This window comes from Phragmites australis, chromosome 4, assembly GCF_958298935.1.
Source record: "Phragmites australis chromosome 4, lpPhrAust1.1, whole genome shotgun sequence".
NCBI lineage: Eukaryota > Viridiplantae > Streptophyta > Magnoliopsida > Poales > Poaceae > Phragmites > Phragmites australis.
Genome location: NC_084924.1, coordinates 17,228,776 through 17,250,724, shown reverse-complemented (window position 1 = coordinate 17,250,724; position 21,949 = coordinate 17,228,776). Strand labels below are relative to the sequence as shown.

Genomic DNA, 21,949 nt, shown 5'->3' with positions numbered 1-21,949 from the left:
GGTCAGAGGTGCAGCTAGCGTTGAAGTCAGAGTTGAAGACTGAAGACATATCAGCAGAGGAGGTAAGTTCCGGAGCATGTTGTAGTTGGACTATGCAGTATCGGGACTCGAGGCTGGAGGGGCGTCGGTGGAGGTGATGCTCTTCGAGATCTGTGTCGAGGCTGATTTAGATCCTTTGGACTTTTTTGGTGATGGGTTTTCTTACCATTTGGGTTTGTCAAAGTAGGGGATTACATGTGGGATCGAGAAATCCTCATGTTTGCCAGTTTGAGGATGGTACGATGGGATGTGTCACTCGTGTGTTTTTGACACAATAATGCATGGTTCGTCTTGGGTCTTGTTCCCACACCCCTGACAGGTGCCGAAAGGAGTCTAGGTCATTAATGTGACAGGACATTCGTGTGAGAAATCAAGGGGTTGTCGTGGGATGTTTCCATGTGTCGGTGGAACAACTGGGATATGGCCACGAGCCCCCAGAGATTAATGAGGGACACTTTGGAGTGATGTCGTGTTGGTTCTGGTTCTTTTCCTGGTGTACATGGCTGCTCGGCCTGGGTATAAAGGGGGAGTCATCCGGTTGGATCTATTACCACCCCACGAGCGAGCACTTAACTTGACTTTGAATATGGCATCGTCTTCTAACAGCTCGGGGGCCAGCTACTAGATCAGCTTCGGTGGTGGCAGACCGCGGATGAGGTGCATACGCCGCTCCATGCGCGGCCCCTGCCGGGATCCGTAGGAGGCGAAGGTGGCCTTTGGGGGTGCTTCGTGGACATCCCTGTTTTGTCGTTCGACTATGGCCCTACCGCGGGCCATAGTTGTCTTTTGCCACCTTGTACTCTTTCTCCCCTGGTTTGCTCTCTCAGGGTTTGTCTCCTCTGCAATGGCCTTTGTACTGTTTGCTTCTTTGTATGCGTCCTCCAGATGCATGATTTGTTTAATAATATAATATGGACCTTTGGGGCCGATTGTATCTCTTTTTGGGTCGAAGTGTAAGGGGATCCTTCGAGCAGGGGACCGCATGTCTGTGTGCCTTCGTGCCTTCGAGCTGTGCTTCTTTGTCCCCTTTGTAGGCGATGGCTAGTTTTTTGGATGACCGAGGTACCGAGCCTACGCATAGATAATCATTGGTTTCATTCCTTCTTGGGGAGAGGTGGCCTCGGGAATCTAGTGGTGGCAAATATGTAGGGTAACTAAGTAGGGTCAGGTGAAGCAGTGGTGACCTCGTTGTTCCCGGTTATCACGTACTCCTTGAGCTTGACGCTGGTAGGGCCTTCTTCCAAATTAGTTCCAGATTTCTGACCCAGCAAAGTCCATCTGGAACCTTTGGAGACAAGCTCCAAAGGTGGTCCTCGACCCTTTGGGTCCTTAGCCACTGCCCAACTTTGGAGGTGATCTATTTAAAGCCTCGCGACAACGTGTTGGAGGCGAAGCCGAAGCCTAGGCGGGAGAGGTGGTCCTCGACCCCCTTGGCCCTTTGCTGCTGCCCACCTCAATAGGTAATCCATCCAGAGCCTGGCAACGGCGTGTTGGAGGCGAAGCCAAAGGCCAGATTGGAGAGGTCGTCCTCAACCCCCTCGACCCTTAGCTTCTACTCGGCTCTGGAGGCAATCCGCCCATAGCCTGGCGATGGTGTGTCATAGGAGACGCCGAAGGCTAGATGGGAGAGGTGGTCCTCAACCCCCTCGGCCCTTCCCTTAGCCACTCGGCTCCGGAGGTAATGCGCCTAGAGCCTAGCGATAGTGTGTCGGAGGCAAAGCCGAGGGCTAGATGGGAGAGGTGGTCCTTGACCCCCTCGGCCTTTAGCTATTGCCCGGCTCCGGAGGTAATGCGTCCGGAGCCTGGTGATGCTGTGTCGGAGGTGGAGTCGAATCCTAGACGGGAGAGGTGGTCCTCAACCCCCTCGGCCTTTAGTTGCTGCCCGACTCTGGAGGTAATCCGCTCGGAGCCTAGCGACAACATGTCAGAGGTGAAGCCGAAGGCTAGACGGCAGAGGTGGTCCTCGACCGCTCGGTCCTTAGCCGCTGCCCGGCTCCGGAGGTAATCCGCTCGGAGCCTAGCGACAGCGTGTCAGAGGCAAAGCCGAAGGCTAGGCAAGGGAGGTGGTCCATGAACCCCTCAGCCCTTAGCCACTGCCCGGCTCCTGCAATAACCAATTGGGGATATTAAACTATTTCTCGTGCCACGCAGAGTGGGCTTTTTTCTTAACGTTAGCGTGATCTTCATAAACGATGCATGAATCGTGTCTTTAGATGAGACTGCAGGGTAATGACTTTACCTGTTACCATACATGTTTGAATCATGCGGGCCATACCTCTTCTTGTGGGGAGGGGGATTTATACCCCTTTGGTCTGTTGGTTGTGCCTGTCGGGGGCTAGTGGGCTTCGCACCCCTCTGGTACGGAGGCGCTTGCCTTCAAGATGTCGGGGAATTTTGTCCGATAGGTTTTTTGAAACCTTTCTGTCTGGCGGAGGTTTTTGGAAGACATTCCCACTTGTGGGGGGTTTTGGAACTCTCTTCATCTTGCGGAGGTTTGGTAAGACTCTCCGTCTTGCGGAGATTATGGGAGTCTCTCTGCTTTGGCGAAGGTTTTTGTAAGACGTTCTGCCTCACTGAGGTTTCAGAAGTCTCTCCATTTTTGCCGAAGCTTTTGTAAGACTCTCCGTCTTGCAAAGGTTTGGGGAGTCTCTTTGTTTTGGCAGAGGTTTTGCAAGACTATCTGTTGTTGGCGGTGGTTTTTGTAAGACGCTCTGCATCGTGGAGGTTTTCAGAAGTCTCTCTATTTTTGCCGGAGCTTTTGTAAGGCTCTCTATTTTTGTCAGAGGTTGGGTAGGACTCTCCATTTTTGTTGGAGGTTTCGCAGGGCTCTCCATTTTTATCGGTGGTTTGGTAGGACTCTCCGTTTTTGCTGAAGGTTTTGTAGGACTCTCCGTTTTTGTCGAAGGTTTTGTAGAGGACTCTCTATTTTTGCTGGAGATTTTATAGGACTCTCCGTTTTTGCCAGAGGTTTTGTATCCTTTTGTAAGACTCTCCATTTTTGCTGGAGGTTTTGTAGGACTCTTCGTTTTTGCTAGAGGTTTTGTATCCTTTTGTAAGACTCTCCATTTTTGCCAGAGGTTTTGTATCCCCTTCGACATGTATTAACGCCGAAGGCTCTACACACTATCAGGGCTACGCAATACCTTCCAGGAAACCAAGGAAGTCTTGCCTTCCAGGTGACCTAAGCATGCTACGACCACAGTGTGTTGGCTTGTCTTGCTCCCCGAACGCCCCGAGTGCACCGCAACACTGTCCACCAAGGGTGTGACTTGGCGCATGGCATTTATATGACCGAAGCTATGCAATACCTTCTAGGAAACCTAGGCTTGATGCCCTCGCGGTGACCTAGGCATGCTGCGCTCGCGGTATATAAGCATGTCATGCAAAGAGGATTCCTTACGATAGCATTCCTCAGAGCATCACATCCTCACATCAAGGTCATCCCTTGATATGCGGCGTTCACACTACTGAGACTATGCAATGCCTTCCAGGAATCCCTGGCATAATCTGCCCTCTGGGTGACCTAGGCATGCTATGCTACTGCAGGTGTGTGGGCTCCACTGCCTACCACGGCAAGGCCTACCCTCCGAGAAACCTTTTCAGGTGACTTTAGGTTTAGGCAAGAAATTCCTATGGGTGCATGGACATGTCACGCCTCCCGAAGAAATTCGTCAAGGGCTAGTCGGGAAAGGTGGTACTTGACCCCCTCGGCCCTTAGCCATTGCCCAGCTCCGGAGGTAATCCGCTCGGAGCCTAGCGATGGCGTTTTCTGGAGGTGGAGCCGAAGGCTATTGGAGGGAGGTAGTCCTCGACCCCCTTGGCCCTTAGCTGTCCTTGTGACAACATTCTTGACTTATTCCTCATCGCTAGGATATTGCACCATCGATAGCAAAGTTGGCGGTGACGAAGCGGGGTCGGAGGGCCAGGGATCTGCCCGTGAGTTTGCCCCAGGCTTCCGACCCCGTGTCATCCTTCGCCAGTTCCCTCTGTGGCCAGGTATCCTACTGGTCTTTCAAGGTACTCCTCCCGGAAGGTCGTGAGGGTTCAACAGTTGTTGGTGTTATGGTCGTGCCCTAGTCTATGCATGATACACCCGTATGCCTCCAGGGATACCGGAGTTTGTGGTCGACGTTGGGGTTGCTACCGGGGGTTGCATGCCCCGGAGCCTGTGGTTTCCTCAGGGCCTCCTTACCTTTGGGGAGACCATCGGGATCATCTGGTGAACCGGTTTTTGGAGCCGGGGTGGCTCCGACTGCGCCTCCCTGGATGAGGTGGACTTGGGGTTCCCCGCATGCGGTTGGCGTCACGAGGGCTACGTCGGAGGTGCTGGCGGGGTCTGCACACTCCGGAGCATTGTGCCTCTTCGGAACCTTTTTTCGCTGGTGGGGGTGTGAGGAGGATGCTTGGTGGGCATATTCTCCAAAGGTGTTGGCTCGTCTGGGGCGTCCTTGGTGCTGTCGAAGGAGATACCTTGGGACCATGTATAGGAGGGAACATTTCGGGGTTCGACCGCCCAGTACCACTAGAAGGCGATCTGCTTGGCTGCGACCTCGGTCGTGACCTCTTCTGGTGCAGCGAGGTCTTCGCCATGTAGAGGCTGGAACGATTCTGTGGCGTCTGGAGTTTCCGTACCAACCCAAGGTTCTGGGTCGGTCAAGGCCAGAGGAACGCCAACCAATATGGTAGCGGGGCTAGAGGGTATACTTGATGTGCACAGCTGAGACAGCCACGCATATGGTTGCATGGTTGTAATGGTGGCTAGCGCGTTGGTGGTTTTTCTGGTGGATTCCTACTCTCTTTGGCACTTCTGTGTTCATCCCCACGGACGGCGCCACTGTTGGAACAATAGTTCATCTTGCCCCAACAAGTACAGCGAGAGTTTCTTCTAAGGTGGAGACGCAAGCTTGGAGACAAAGTTTGAGAGGAAGGAACACCACAAATGTATTGATAGTAAAAATATGGACTGGACTAGGGGTAATATCACAGGAAGACTTGTGATTGTGCTCCTCCGTGCTGTGCTGAGCGTGCTCCTTCCCTGACCTCCTTCCAGGTGACCACGACCCCCTATTTATAAGGTAGTACATAGCTTAGTATACAAGTCATCATGATGTACAAATATCTAGGACTTGGTCAAATTACCGGACCTTATCCTGGATAACTACCTTTTACCCTACATAGAAGATAAATATCTACCGTGGTAACTATTTTGGTGCCTACCTCCTAAGGTGTGAGCCGGTTGCCAATTATGGCTTGGCGCTGCTCTGCTGGGGATGTCAGGATAACTTGCATCGTGTTGGGGTGTCAGGATAAGCACCATTTGCACCAGCATTAACCGCCTGTCACCTCGCATCAGGTCGGTTGCAGGGGGTGTCCTTTCTTCCTTGATATTATCTCCGGAGACTAGCTGCGTTTTTAGGCTTCGGAAGGCCGCATGGGCACCGGAGGGGCGGCCCGAAGGGGTCCGCTGCCTCCGGGGATAGGGCCTCCTACTAAGTTAAGAGTCTGAAGGCTCTGGGGGGAGTCATTGTAGCTTCGAGTCTTTGGAGGGCCACGTACATACTGGAGAGGTGGTCTGAAGGGGTCCGCAGCCTCTGGGGGTAAGGCCTCCTGCTGAGTCAGGAGGCCGAAGGATCTGAACGGACCTTTGATAGCAATCGTCAACCATTATCCTCAGGCTCATCAACCATTACCCAGCAAAATCCGCATTGAAAAATCTCGAAGAGGAAGCGAAGACGAAGCAGAAAACCAGAGTCCATACTCGAGAATGTGCTTGAGGTACCACAGAATGTGTTCCATTGCTTGGCAGTGAGACATCATCGGTGAAGCTTGGAAGCATGCACAGAGGCAGACGGCGAAGTGGATGTCCATTCTTGTCGCTGTTAGGTACAGGAGGGAGCAAATTGTGCTCATGAACTCCCATTGGTCTACCGCTTCGCCATCTTCATCTGGATCAAGCATAGTTGAGGTAGCCATCGGTGTCGCCATGGGCTTCGCGTCGCTCATGTCGAACTTCTTCAATAGCTCCTTGGTGTACTTCGTCTAGTGAATGAATGTACCTTGCTTGCATTGCTCTATTTGAAGTCCAAGGAAGAAGTTGAGCTCACCCATCATCGACATCACGAACTCCCGGCTCATAGTTTCTGTAAACTTGGCCACAAGTGCATAAGAAGTGCCACAAAAAATGATATCATCCACGTAAATCTAAACAAGTAGGAAATCTTTGCCATGCTTGAGAGTGAATAAAGTTTTGGACCGACCCCATCACATACCCATGCTCTAGCAAGAAAGGTCTAAGTCTATCATACCAAGCCCTAGGTGCCTGTTTGAGCCCATACAAAGCTTTGCCTAAGTCTATCATACCAAGCCCTAGGTGCCTGCTTGAGCCCATATAAAGCTTTCTGAAGCTTGTAAACTCTATGAGGGTATTTGGGGTGTTAAAAGCCCAGGAGTTGCTTGAAATAGACATCTTCCTCTATGAAACCATTTACGAACGTACTCTTGACATCCATTTGATACAGCTTGAAACCCTGAGATGGAACAAATGCTAGGAGAATCCTAATGGCTCCTAGCCTAGCTACCGGTACAAAGGTTTCTCCAAAGTCTATCCCCTTAATTTGAGTGAAACCTTGGGTTACAAGTCTAGATTTGTTCCTCACTACAAACCCATCCTCCCCCTGTCTGTTTTTGAGAACCCATTTTGTGCCTATAGTGTGAACATTGGGAGGTGGATCTACAAGGATCCAAACTTGGTTTCTCTCAAAGTTTTCTAACTCTTCATGCATGGCATTGACCCAATTTGAATGAGATAAAGCATATCCAACATCATGGGGCTCAAAAGAAGCAACAAATATAAAATCAGTAAAATGAGCATGAGAAGCGGACTTGGACCTAGTTACCCTCTCATCGAGATCTTCGATTATCATGTGTGGTGGATGTCAGCCGCTGAATGTGTTGAGGGCCTCATGTCATGAGGAAACATTCCCCTCAAACACAGCTGGTGCAGGCTCGAGAGCAATTGAAGTGGATGCAGAGGCTGTAGGACCCTCTGCTGGAGTAGAAGCAGCAACCAGCTCTAGAGCAGGTGTGGTTGAGGGAAGTAGTGGATCATCCTCGTCATCACCAAGAGCTGGATGGTCACCATCTACAAAGATGATGTCGCTCACCTCCTGATCTCTTGCACACTCAAAGGCAGAACTAAAATAGGGGGTTCCTCATCAAAAGTCACATCACAGGATTCCATGATGGTGTTAGTATCAAGATTATAAACTCTGCAAGCATGACTATGAAGAGAATACCCCAAGAAAATGCCATCGAAAGAACGTGACTCGAACTCGTCGAGATTGCTACACTTTAGGATGAGACACCGATAACCAAAAACTCTCAAATGTGAAACATTTTGTTTCCTCCAAAAGCGCAACTCATAAGAAGTTAAATTCAAGATAGAGTGCAAGAAAATTTGATTTGAAATGTAGCACGTTGTGCTAATGGCCTCAGCCCAAAGCTTCCTAGGAATCCTATGCTCATCGAGCATCGTCCTAGCCATCTCTACCAAAGTCCTATTCTTTCTTTCAACCACACCATTCTGCTGAGGAATGTGTGGGGCAGAAAATTGATGCTCAATGCCATGTTCAAGGCAAAAAGCGTCAAATATGTAGTTCTTGAACTCGATGCCATTATCACTGTGAATTTCTTTCAATGCACTTGACAATTCTTTGAACAATCTCAAAGTTAAGCTCCAAAAGTGTGAGAACACTTCATCCTTGCTTGCAAGAAAGAAGACCCAAGAGTAGCGAGAGTAATCGTCAACAATAACAAGTACATACCACTCCCCACTCGCTGAACGAACCTGGGAAGGATCAACATTATTCATATGGAGAAGTTTTCTCGGTCATTCAGTCATCAACAGATTGACTGGTGGGTGAGGAGCAGCAACCATCTTGCCATGTCGACAAGGAGCACAAACAAGGTTCTTCTCAAACTTGAGCTTGGGCAATCCTCGGATCAATCCTAGGGCACTCAAATGAGTAAGCAAATCAAAACTCATGTGCCCTAGTCCTATGCCACATCTAAAGCTCAGAAGAAGGTTGAGCAAGTAAACACTGAGAAGAACCAGAAAACTCAGAAAAATCGGCTCCAAAAACTCTCCCAACTTGAGAAATCTTGCAAATCAAAGCGTTAGAAGAATAAAAAACTTGAGAAGTATCACACTTGAAGTGCACTTCCAAGTCCTCATCTAGCAACTGAGATACAGAAAACATGTTGTATCCCAGATTCTCAACCAAAGCCACATCTTTGAGAGTGAAACTCTCATTTACCTTTACAGTCCCTTTGGTCTTCATTCTACTTTTCCGATCATCCCCAAATGTGATGTACCCATGATGCTTCATTGGGGTGAGGCTGGAGAACCATGATGAATCTCCGGTCACATGGCGTGAATAACTGGAGTCGATGAGCCACTTGTTCTCCAGGCCTCTGCCTGCCACCTATATATGAGAAGAATAGAAGGTGGATGGCTCAGTACTGGGGTTACTCAAAAACCTCCTGGGAATCTAGTACTGGGTCATCCGCCCTAAAACAAAAACAGTAGGTGTATGCAACTCAACACCAACACGCTAGGGCGAGTACCACGATGAGGAAAATGTGGTCCACCAAAGTGCTAGGACTCAAAGCCACTTACATGTTGACTAAAATCATATGAGTCATTGTAAAATCCACGCCGGGCAACACCTCTAGGAGAGAACTGAAAAGCGCCAAAAACGCGTGGGCGAGAGTAAGAAAAAGGCTCATATACACTAACAGAGGGACAATACATGTCCCGGTACTCCACTCCTAGTCACGCCACTCACCTCTCCTATGGTGAAAGCAAAATCCAATCAAGTGACCCTATCTCTGGCAATAGGTGTAGTGGTAGTGTCTTTCAGGAACTCGATTGTCGATCACTCTAGGCTCTCTCATAGGTGCTCTCATCTTAGGTAGTACAGCTCTCTTGGGCTGTGGTGTGGGTTTCTTCTTTGTGGGTTGTGGAGTGGGTTTCTTGATGAATTGTAGTGTGGCATTTATTGTGGATTTCTCGGCTTCTAGGGTAGTAGGTGAAGTGAAAATAGTCTTACCATCCCCACTGTAAGTCACCCTCTTAAAACCCAACCCAAGAGCTAAACCTGCCTTATCAGCACACATCTTGATCTTGGTCAAGATCAAATTCATTTTCCCTTTGCCCTTTGAGCACTTCTCCACTAGAGACAGGAGGTACTCATTCTCAATCAAGAGCTTCTGAACTTGCCCTCTAACCCAACTAAGCTTGTCCTGAAAGACTATACAGGTGGAATAGTTCGACTGCACATCCTTCGAACACCCAGCACTCTCCAATCTAGATTCGAGCTCCTTAAGGTGCTTGTCTTTCAGTTCAACATTCTTTGCAAGCAAAGGGCAATTCTTGCAAACACCTAAGAGAGCAGGCCTAGACTCCTCCTCAAGGAGTTTCTTCTCGGCACTCTCAAGCCAACTGGCGACTTGATCATGTACATTCTGAAGCTCAATAAGTTCAGCCATAACAATCAAACAACTCAGGCCTAGACCTAAGCAATGCAAGTTCAGTAGACACAGACTCATACTTAGGCCGAAGCTCCTTCAACTCATGCACATCCTTCCTAAGTAACCTATCCTGGCTAACAAGAGCATCATTCAAGGTATCGACTTGGATAGAATGTTTGTTGTAGGAAGGCAATACCTCAGAGGGATTAAGCTCGGGGTCGCTATCGGCGTTGTTGTCGTCCGCCATGAATCAGAGGCTGGTGAAGTACTTGGCCTTGTTGTTGTTCTTCACTTGTGGTTCCTCCTCCTCTGAGCTCTCCTCCTCGCTTAAAGAGGTGTTGATGTCACTGAGTGCCACCACAAATGCCCTAGAAGCCGTCTTGGCTGCCTTCTTGGTCATTGTGTCACAGTTCTTGAAGAAGAGCTTCTTGTTCTTCTTGTGCTTGCTATAGATGTGGTCGCTGTCCTCCCTCATCTTGAGCTTGGGGCAATCTGCCTTAAAGTGAGTGGTTTCACCACACTCAAAACAAGCGTGAGAACCCCCTCTCCTCGGGGATCTTCTATTGTTATAGAAGCGGGTGAACTTCTTCACAATCAATGCAAGGTTCTCGTCATCAAGTGTGTCCACCTGCTCCTTTGTGACAGAAACCAAGGAAGACAAAGCAAATGCACCAGATAGAGTGTTAGCATAAGGAATACCAACTCCATACTGATTGCCACCATTAGGTCCGGAAACCAACACCATGTTCTGAGATAGGGGATTTCCAAGACCAATACGAGCAGTCTTGGCTATCTCGGTGGACTTGAGCTTGCTGAAGAGTTCATCATAAGTTAGTGTGCCATAACTAGATGACTCTTCAATGCTCGGGATCTTCACTTCCCATGTGTTAAGGTCAAAAGCATAGAGAAGCTTGATCACTCTCTCGTGGTCTAAGATTGCTAACAATCCCATCAAAACGAGCAAACATGGCATCCAAAGACTCTCCGGGGTCTTACACAAATATTTGATATTCTTGATTGTATGTGCTTTAATATCTAGCCTGAATCTAATTAGTTCCTTCATAAAAGACACTCAGAGTAGACCAGATCTCCCAGGTGGTACGGAGGTGCTGGACCCTATCAAACTCATTCCGACTCAGGCTTGTGAACAAAATATTTCTGGCCTTGTTGCTAGCCTCATACTGCTCGATTTGAACCTGAGTCATACGAGTAGCAAGGATCTCATAACTGGAATCAACTATTTCCCATATTGCACTTCCTTGGCTTAGAAGATAAGCTTCCGTGTGCACCTTCCTGTACAAAAAATCTTGACCATCAAACAACAGAATCTTCCCACTTCTCTCCATGTCTCCTATAGATCAAAAAGCCGGTTAGTGTCAACAAGTGATCAAACTGGCTCTGAAACCAATTGTAGGATCGAGAATGGTGACTAGAGGGGGGATGAATAGGCACCTTTACAAATTTCTTTGATGGCCTATTCCTTTTTCACCCAACTCTCCTCAAAACGCACAAGCAGAAGCAAATGGAGAGAAACAAGGGACTGAAATAAAACTCGAAGAAGCAATGGCTCTCGAGGATGAAATATGAACCTTAGGTTCCATAGAGCGCTAATCCACAAGCCATGCCACAAAGGCAAGCAACTTGCAAAGAAAAACTTGAAACCAAAGAAGATGGTCACCAGGCGAAGAAACTCTCTAAGTTGATGATTTAGAGGCAAGGGAATGTGAGATCCAAATTTGTACTATTATACACATATTTTATGCCCATAGAAACAAGAAGAATCACTTCACAAAGGTGCAAAAACTGTAGCTTAGAAAGGTAAACGAAAATCATAACCAAAAAAGAAAAACTTGCAAACTTGCAAGGGAACTAAAAGAGGGAAACTAGCAAGAGATGAATTCAAACACAAGGGTAAAAAACTTCATTTCATGCAGGGGATAGCTCTATTTTAGGCGGATTACAATGATTTTGCATACAAAAGCTCACACCTAATACATAGGCTAAGCACTCCTCTCCCTCTCCTCGACAACCCTAGCACAAGGCTCTCATACGGATATCATAAGGAGCTCAAATAGTTGGTTCAAACTCTCCCACAGTACTAACCCTCTATTTATAGGTATAGGAAACTTAACCACTAAGTTTCCTAGCTTGTTACCAAAATACCCATCTCTTGTAGTACACTCCTACCTACCACCGAGGATATTTTGGTCCATTTTCTTCTACATTCATTGGATGGCCGCAGCGCCTTCACGACTTAGTTTCACCTCGACACAAGCTTTGCGATAGTGACACGTACTTCTTCAGTCCTCCCACGATTTTGAGGCCGTACCGTGAAACCCTCGGGCCGCCTTATCACTTGCACGACATCCCTTTCCCTTCACTTTTTCAACACGCCGTCTTCATCAACCTCCATTCCATGCTTTACTTGACCTCCACGTGTACCGCTAGAATCATCCTTGACTCTGCCCGGCCTCCTTGATTATTCGGCACCAAGCACCCCGCTTAGCCCCAACCATCCCGCCGTCGACCGCTAAGTTGCATTCATCACTTGCATACAATGAGATAAGCAAACATGTTTCTCCAAACTCCAAAATATCTCCAGATTAGTACAAAATAGAAAACTTCAACTCAGAGCACATACTGTAGAAAACGTGAACACTGGATGATCCAGTGTGTTCTGCTCCTGAACACCAGACCATCCGATGAGTTCAACTCCATTTTGCACTTAGAGAATTTGCTCTCTGCAAGAAAAGGTCCGGTGCATTGCTCCGGTGTTCACTGTCTAGTCTCCGAAACATCTGGTGCTTTCATCTTCACCAGAACACGCTATTACAATCCCTCAAAAAGAAATGGTCTGGTGATTAGTCCGGTGTTCAACCCTGCACACACCGGACATTCTGATGAGTGCCACTGCACCAGACTCCACAATTGCACCCTTTCTACTGGAAATAGTCCGGTGCACACAAGTAGCTAACACCGGACCATCCGGTGCCCATTTCACATTTTGCCGCCAAACTGAAAACTTCTCTCTTTAGCATTAGCACCACATCGGATCATCAAGTGAAGCCAATTTCCCAGGTATCGGATATTTCGGTGAGAACAAATCACCTGGACTCAGAGAAAATCAATTCAATTCTACTCTCCTTCAACTCGAGTTAGTCCATAATCAAAATGCTCAAACCATGCTCGAGCAATCCAAAACTCGATAAATCAAATCAATAACCTTGTAAATCACTCATCATATATAACACAAGGTAGATTTCAAATTGGTTTCTCAAATTATAAACAAACAACAAACCATGACATATCTCACACGAGGGTAGTCATTAGCTGGACATACGCATTAGCCAGCATCGCTGCATGCACCCGCGCGCAGGGGCATGCATGCATGTTTTATTACAAGCACACACACACAAGGACACGAACAGAAGCACCACGACGTTTCTTTAACTAATCACTCTGCGGCGACAATAACATCACGTGCACGCAAGTACTTGATATCACGAAAGTTTGGATGTGCTGCAATAGCTCGGTCTAACTCCAAGAGCTGCTGCTGGTCGAAGCCGTCACCTGTGATCTCGACCACTCTCAGGTTCTCAAGGTACTCGATTCCAGAAATGGGGGCCTGACCAAGGGGCTCGAGTCCAGAACTGGGGACCTGCTTCTCCGTCCTGCCGAAGGTCCAAACAATCTTCTCGAGGTTAGGAGCTGCACCGGCTGCGAAGACGATTCTAGTGATGGTGTCGCCCTCGATCGCGAGGATCTTGAGAGCTTTGAACTGGCCCTCCATGAAGTTGACCACGCGCTCACTGTATGAGTTGCGGCGGATCCTGAGGCAACGCAAGCCCTGGAGGTTGCCAAGCCTTAGTTGATCTTCGTCCTTCAACTGGGTGTCACTTAGAGTGATGTTAGCAAGTTTCCTGAGCTCTTGGAGCCATGAAGGGAGGCTGGTCTTTCCCTTGATATCTAGGTTCTCAAGGATCAAACTAGAAGCCGAGAAGGAGGTGACCCGTTGCATGGAAATGTCGAGAGCACCTCCATCGGTGACCCAAATTGACAAGGAACGTAGGCATTCAGCCAACCCATTTATAACTCGGCCCAGATATTTGGTAGTATTATCATTGCCATGGACGACCAAACCGAGCTTCCTTAACCGCTGAAGTTTGACAACTCCTTCCAGCTCGGTTCCGTTGTTGGAAACTTGGACATGGCATAGTGTCTCCATGTTCGTCATCCCCCCAATTCTTCGAGGCATCTCCACAGTGGAGAGCGACACCTCGGCCGACGTCATGACCGTGCTGGTGTCACCAGTACCACCGCTTGTCTTGAGGCGGCGGCCTGCGAGCAGATGTTTCAGTTTGGGCAGAAAGATGTGCTTCATGTCGCTGGGTTCTACATTTGTTTCCCGAATGTCTAGTGTCTCCAACAGCCTGAGCGCCTGGATATAACGGGCCGGAAGTCGGGAAACATCAGTGTCCCGAAGGCTCAAATACTTGAGCGAAATCACCTTGGAAATGCTTTTCAGGTGGCGCTTCTTCAGGCCTCTGCAACCTCCTAGATCCAGCACATTCAGCCGATATATTTCAGGAAGCGATTTCAGGAACTCTAGCAGCATGTCCATGGGATCCTTGACATCTGATGCTGATGTGCTGTCGCTGGCTCCAGGGCCATCCTGTGCCAGTCTTGAAGTGCCACCGCCGCAGAGGTTGCGGATGTTCCTCCAATGATCCACTTGTTGTTTCCCCGGTCGTGGCAGTTGAACTATCTTTCGGATCTGAAGCTGGCGGTCGAGGTGAGCCGGCAGGCTGTCGGCCACAAAATTCTCGCTTTTCGCGATTTTCAAAATGAAGTCCTTGACTGACTCATCCATTACACAGCTCTTGACTGTGCCCGTATCACCAGTGCCAACAGGACGAACGAAGCCTCGAAACAGAAGCTCACTGAAACAGCGCTCGCCTGCTTCTTCTGGGGTCCTCTCATGTTCTTTACCCAAGAGGCCTTCGGCGACCCATCGTCTGACCATGCTTGTCCTGCTGATAACTTTTTCATTGTGGAAAGCAGTCAGATACTGCAGGCAGCTCTTCTGCTGCGTGGACAACTTTCTGTAGCAAAAGATCATCACTAGTTCCCTGGGTTCATCTGCTCGTTCCTCCAATTTTTTCTTCAGATTTTCCAGCTCTTGCTTGGTCGAAGGAGGATAAGCAAACAAAGCACGAAGGAACATGGTCCTGCACTTGAATTCGACATCACCGGGCGAACATTTCTCCAGAATAGGACGTATCGTGGCATCAGCTTCAGATGGAAGATCAGGAGGAAGCAAGTCAATCGCTTTGCTGAAAGATTGACAAATGGAGGCCTCACTCATACTTGTAAGGGACATTTTCATGGCCGTGACTTCTTCTTCTAGGGCACGTAGAAAATCGTCCCTCATCTTCTCTTCGTTCCTGTTGTCTTGGCCAGGCGGCTTAGTCGTCCGCTTGACATCCGTTGTGCCAGGGACGGTGACGCCGTAGCGCAGCCGCCTCTCGCCGACGTCGCGCACGCGGACCTTGAGCTCGCGGATCTTTGCGGCGAGGCGGTGGCACGCGGGCGCCGTCCAGAGGAGGACGGGGAGGTGGCGCAAGGAGGCCCAGAGGCCGCCGCTGTCACCGTCAGGCGGGGCCATGTCCCGCAGGTAGATCTCGATGCAGTCCTCGGCGATGTAAGCGATGTCCCGCACCTGCTTCATCCATGCACGGAGCTGGTCGTCGTGCTCGCTATCAGTCTTGGTCAGGTGCAGCAGGAAGCCGTTCATGCTGTCCATCTCGTCCTTGATGAACTGCACATCGCCGTGCACGGCACCGAGAAGCTTCGCCTCGTTTGTGATCGCCCTGGACAGGATGCCCAGCAGCGAGTCCACGGCGCTGTGCGTCTGGGCGGCCATCTCTGATGTGAACGATACAAATGGATGGAATGGTGGAGAGGATAATCAAAATGAATGGAGATGGGCGCAATTCAGCAAGCAGTGGAGATGGAGGGGGCGGTGCATGCGAATTGAGCAGGTACTTGTTCTCCGAATGCAATGGACTATGTTCCCTGATCGGTATATAAGAGCTAGCATCTAGTGCTATATCGCGCACAATGAAAAAAGTGCGCCAACGAATCGAATATTTTACTTTTCTTTTCCTATGGAACAGCGAATTGGATCTTCAATCTTTAGATTATCCGCAAAGATCTACAAATAGGCAATACACGTCACGTACTTGCTAAAATAGATAACATATCGATATATTTACAAATCTAGCATCGACATTTGACACCTTAAATACCAAAAAATTGATTCCGGTACCTGAGGTATGGAAAACTCCTGTATTCGGTACCTGAGGTGCGGAATACGGTGAATAGTACTGTATTCGGCACTTGAGATGTCGAATATACGCCGACCCTGCTTACGTCGCGTGGTGTCGCTACTTTCGGTATACTCGGTTACATCGTGTTGCATCATTTCGCTTTTATCAGTTTTTTAATCCATGCGTTGCTCCACGTTAATTAGCTAGCCCCGCGCTTCTGTGTTTTGCTATATAATGAGAACGGGTTAGTAAGGAGCCGCAGCACGATTAAAGAGGAGACAAGTAGCGCGAGTAAGAGAGGAGAGGAGAGGAGAGGAGAAGCAGCAGTGCAGCATGTGGAGAGGAGTAGCGCGAGGTGAGGAGTAGCAGTAGCACGAGGAGAGGAGAATGAGCCTGAAACGAGGAGAATCAATAACGCGAGTTATGTATATAATTAATACTTGAATAATAATAGGAATTAGAGTAAGTAGATTATTTAATCAGTTAAATTATATTTGTATAATTATTTCCTTAGTTTGATTATATCAATTTGATTATTTGTTTAGTTAGTGTAATAGTAATTAGGGTAAATTTGTATAATAGTAATTATTTGTTTAGTCAAAATAAGTAGATTGTATAATAGTAATTAGTGTGAATTTGATTAATCAGTATAATTAGATTATTTAATTAGTTTCATAATATTATGGCCTAGTGGTGGCGTAGCGTGGTGGTCAAGTGCATACATGCCCTCTATAAGTGTAAGTAGGGTGCCGGTGTAATTAGGGGAAAGAGAGAAAAAAAAGGAAAAAGCAAACGATATAAGATAAAAAATAAATTTTAGAAAGACTAAAAAAAACTTGGATTGGACAGAAAAATTTGATAAAAATCACAATGCACCAAAAAATTATGAAATTGAATTTTTTAATTAATAGTGGTATTCACCTTTTTAATTAGTATTTTAATTCAATTTATTAAAATAGTGGTGCACACAAGAACTTTTGTGCTTAGTTAAAGAAAAGAAGCAACTATGAAGTCAAATAGAGCAATGTTTTTAATGCCTTTTACTTACAGTAGACTAGTCCTTTTCTCTCTTCAGCTCACTCAACATAAAGAAATCTATAAATAGGTTAATAATGCATTGTCAAATGTGACTACTGAAATTTTGCTAGGAACTATATGCATAATACTATTCACTATAAAAAGGAGATAATCACCCAGGTTGAGAGTAACATGCTGATGCTTCTCTCTTCTGAAAGAGTAAGTATAGTATAAAGAAATCTAGCAAAATTAGCTTTCAAAATAGTTTTGAAGTCAATTTATAATGAGATTGAATATTTGGTCAATATAACATTCATGTTAGTTTCATTCATATTTTAATTCAATATTCAATATTAATTATTTCATTTGAATTCAATATTGATGATTTAATTAGCATTGTTAAGTATAGTACTATTTAATTTGTATTGTTAATTTATTTATTATATATCGAGGGGTGTAATTAGTTGTGTATCGTACATATATCTAAGTAGTCATTTTATTAGATGTATCTTTGTTTAGCAGATATGGTATGATTTTTCATATTTATTACGGAGAACGTCCTAAAGTTTTGCACAGGAAACTCGTAACAATTTAGAACTACCAACATATAAAGAGTTCGGTTGAGGTACCTAATGACTTGGATGGTCTGAAATCACATGTTATGAGCCTTTTGTGTTTGAACCAGTAATCTCATATTATTGTCCTGGAGGGTGTGAGGCCACGGCTTGTTCCAAACAGCTCGGTCGTTGTCTATATGTTGTCCGAGATGAGAAGGAACAACGCATGGATTTTGTACTCACACAAGGCATTAGAGGAGAACTTTGATATGGGGGTGTACGTAAACATAATACCACGATTAGTGCAAGGTGATGCAGTGATCAAGTGCATACATGCCCTCTATAGGTGTAAGTAGGGTGCCGGTGTAATTAGGGGAAAGAGAGAAAAAGAAAGGAAAAAGGAAAGGATATAGGATAAAAAATAAATTTTAGAAAGACTAAAAAGACTTGGATTGGACAGAAAAATTTGATAAAAATCACAATGCACCAAAAAATTATGAAATTGAATTTTTTAATTAATAGTGGTATTCACCTTTTTAATTAGTATTTTAATTCAATCTATTAAAATAGTGGTGCACACAAGAACTTTTGTGCTTAGTTAAAGAAAAGAAGCAACTATGAAGTCAAATAGAGCAATGTTTTTAATGCCTTTTACTTACAGTAGACTAGTCCTTTTCTCTCTTCAGCTCACTCAACATAAAGAAATCTATAAATAGGTTAATAATGCATTGTCAAATGTGACTACTGAAATTTTGCTAGGAACTATATGCATAATACTATTCACTATAAAAAGGAGATAATCACCCAGGTTGAGAGTAACATGCTGATGCTCCTCTCTTCTGAAAGAGTAAGTATAGTATAAAGAAATCTAGCAAAATTAGCTTTCAAAATAGTTTTGAAGTCAATTTACAATGAGATTGAATATTTGGTCAATATAACATTCATGTTAGTTTCATTCATATTTTAATTCAATATTCAATATTAATTATTTCATTTGAATTCAATATTGATGATTTAATTAGCATTGTTAAGTATAGTACTATTTAATTTGTATTGTTAATTTATTTATTATATATCGAGGGGTGTAATTAGTTGTGTATCGTACATATATCTAAGTAGTCATTTTATTAGATGTATCTTTGTTTAGCAGATATGGTATGATTTTTCATATTTATTACGGAGAACGTCCTAAAGTTTTGCACAGGAAACTCGTAACAATTTAGAACTACCAACATATAAAGAGTTCGGTTGAGGTACCTAATGACTTGGATGGTCTGAAATCACATGTTATGAGCCTTTTGTGTTTGAACCAGTAATCTCATATTATTGTCCTGGAGGGTGTGAGGCCACGGCTTGTTCCAAACAGCTCGGTCGTTGTCTATATGTTGTCCGAGATGAGAAGGAACAACGCATGGATTTTGTACTCACACAAAGCATTAGAGGAGAACTTTGATATGGGGGTGTACGTAAACATAATACCACGATTAGTGCAAGGTGATGCAGTGATCAAGTGCATACATGCCCTCTATAGGTGTAAGTAGGGTGCCGGTGTAATTAGGGGAAAGAGAGAAAAAGAAAGGAAAAAGGAAAGGATATAGGATAAAAAATAAATTTTAGAAAGACTAAAAAGACTTGGATTGGACAGAAAAATTTGATAAAAATCACAATGCACCAAAAAATTATGAAATTGAATTTTTTAATTAATAGTGGTATTCACCTTTTTAATTAGTATTTTAATTCAATCTATTAAAATAGTGGTGCACACAAGAACTTTTGTGCTTAGTTAAAGAAAAGAAGCAACTATGAAGTCAAATAGAGCAATGTTTTTAATGCCTTTTACTTACAGTAGACTAGTCCTTTTCTCTCTTCAGCTCACTCAACATAAAGAAATCTATAAATAGGTTAATAATGCATTGTCAAATGTGACTACTGAAATTTTGCTAGGAACTATATGCATAATACTATTCACTATAAAAAGGAGATAATCACCCAGGTTGAGAGTAACATGCTGATGCTCCTCTCTTCTGAAAGAGTAAGTATAGTATAAAGAAATCTAGCAAAATTAGCTTTCAAAATAGTTTTGAAGTCAATTTACAATGAGATTGAATATTTGGTCAATATAACATTCATGTTAGTTTCATTCATATTTTAATTCAATATTCAATATTAATTATTTCATTTGAATTCAATATTGATGATTTAATTAGCATTGTTAAGTATAGTACTATTTAATTTGTATTGTTAATTTATTTATTATATATCGAGGGGTGTAATTAGTTGTGTATCGTACATATATCTAAGTAGTCATTTTATTAGATGTATCTTTGTTTAGCAGATATGGTATGATTTTTCATATTTATTACGGAGAACGTTCTACAGTTTTGCACAGGAAACTCGTAACAATTTAGAACTACCAACATATAAAGAGTTCGGTTGAGGTACCTAATGACTTGGATGGTCTGAAATCACATGTTATGAGCCTTTTGTGTTTGAACCAGTAATCTCATATTATTGTCCTGGAGGGTGTGAGGCCACGGCTTGTTCCAAACAGCTCGGTCGTTGTCTATATATTGTCCGAGATGAGAAGGAACAACGCATGGATTTTGTACTCACACAAGGCATTAGAGGAGAACTTTGATATGGGGGTGTACGTAAACATAATATCATGATTAGTGCAAGGTGATGCAGTGATCAAGTGCATACATGCCCTCTATAGGTGTAAGTAGGGTGCCGGTGTAATTAGGGGAAAGAGAGAAAAAGAAAGGAAAAAGGAAAGGATATAGGATAAAAAATAAATTTTAGAAAGACTAAAAAAACTTGGATTGGACAGAAAAATTTGATAAAAATCACAATGCACCAAAAAATTATGAAATTGAATTTTTTAATTAATAGTGGTATTCACCTTTTTAATTAATATTTTAATTCAATCTATTAAAATAGTGGTGCACACAAGAACTTTTGTGCTTAGTTAAAGAAAAGAAGCAACTATGAAGTCAAATAGAGCAATGTTTTTAATGCCTTTTACTTACAGTAGACTAGTCCCTTTCTCTCTTCAGCTCACTCAACATAAAGAAATCTATAAATAGGTTAATAATACATTGTCAAATGTGACTACTGAAATTTTGCTAGGAACTATATGCATAATACTATTCACTATAAAAAGGAGATAATCACCCAGGTTGAGAGTAACATGCTGATGCTTCTCTCTTCTGAAAGAGTAAGTATAGTATAAAGAAATCTAGCAAAATTAGCTTTCAAAATAGTTTTGAAGTCAATTTATAATGAGATTGAATATTTGGTCAATATAACATTCATGTTAGTTTCATTCATATTTTAATTCAATATTCAATATTAATTATTTCATTTGAATTCAATATTGATGATTTAATTAGCATTGTTAAGTATAGTACTATTTAATTTGTATTGTTAATTTATTTATTATATATCGAGGGGTGTAATTAGTTGTGTATCGTACATATATCTAAGTAGTCATTTTATTAGATGTATCTTTGTTTAGCAGATATGGTATGATTTTTCATATTTATTACGGAGAACGTCCTACAGTTTTGCACAGGAAACTCGTAACAATTTAGAACTACCAACATATAAAGAGTTCGGTTGAGGTACCTAATGACTTGGATGATCTGAAATCACATGTTATGAGCCTTTTGTGTTTGAACCAGTAATCTCATATTATTGTCCTGGAGGGTGTGAGGCCACGGCTTGTTCCAAACAGCTCGGTCGTTGTCTATATGTTGTCCGAGATGAGAAGGAACAACGCATGGGTTTTGTACTCACACAAGGCATTAGAGGAGAACTTTGATATGGGGGTGTACGTAAACATAGTACCACGATTAGTGCAAGGTGATGCAGTGACTACCGTGGAAGGATCAGGCCAGCACGTGATGCATTAAGAGGATGGAGGGCATGTCGCAGAGGACAGTTCCGGTAGAGAGGAAGCTAGAGTGGACCCTTCTGAGGTAGATGTAGGATGCATGGATGATGAAGCCGGTGGTAGCGGGGATGAAGAAGCTACTGACAACGATGACTCGGCGCCTATGATCCAATACTTTCATGGTGCTGGACTGCTACATTGTGCCGTTGTTGAGTATAATATCTTATCTAATTGGGATACCAGAATAGCGACATCCAGGTCAAACAACAGTTTCGTAACAGGGGGGAGGTCATTAAATTTATTAGAAACTATGCTATAATGACAAGAAGGGACCACAATTGCTTCCGGTCTAACCCTACAGAGTATGAGGTCAGATGTATCAAGCACCCAACTTATCCTTAATTTGTATGAGCACATATGCCGAAATATGAGAATTATTTTGTGATCGGTAGACACACCACACATACATGCAACGTAGAGGCTATTAGGAATGTGAGCCACACCATTGATGCGAGGTTCATAGCCCAACTCCTCATCACTCTTGTTGGCTCATCACTATTGTTAGCATGGACATTTGTTTG

The 21,949-nt window shown here is 44.6% G+C and overlaps 1 protein-coding gene across 1 annotated transcript; it reads right to left on the bottom strand.

The window, feature by feature from the left end:
• Window positions 1-12,827: 12,827 nt before the first annotated feature.
• On the bottom strand, window positions 12,828-15,640 carry LOC133915846 (disease resistance protein Pik-2-like). Its single transcript, XM_062359201.1, has one exon. The coding sequence runs from the start codon at window positions 15,491-15,493 to the stop codon at window positions 13,025-13,027; it is 2,469 nt and encodes an 822-aa protein (XP_062215185.1). The 5' UTR covers window positions 15,494-15,640; the 3' UTR covers window positions 12,828-13,024.
• Between the last annotated feature and the right edge of the window lie 6,309 nt (window positions 15,641-21,949).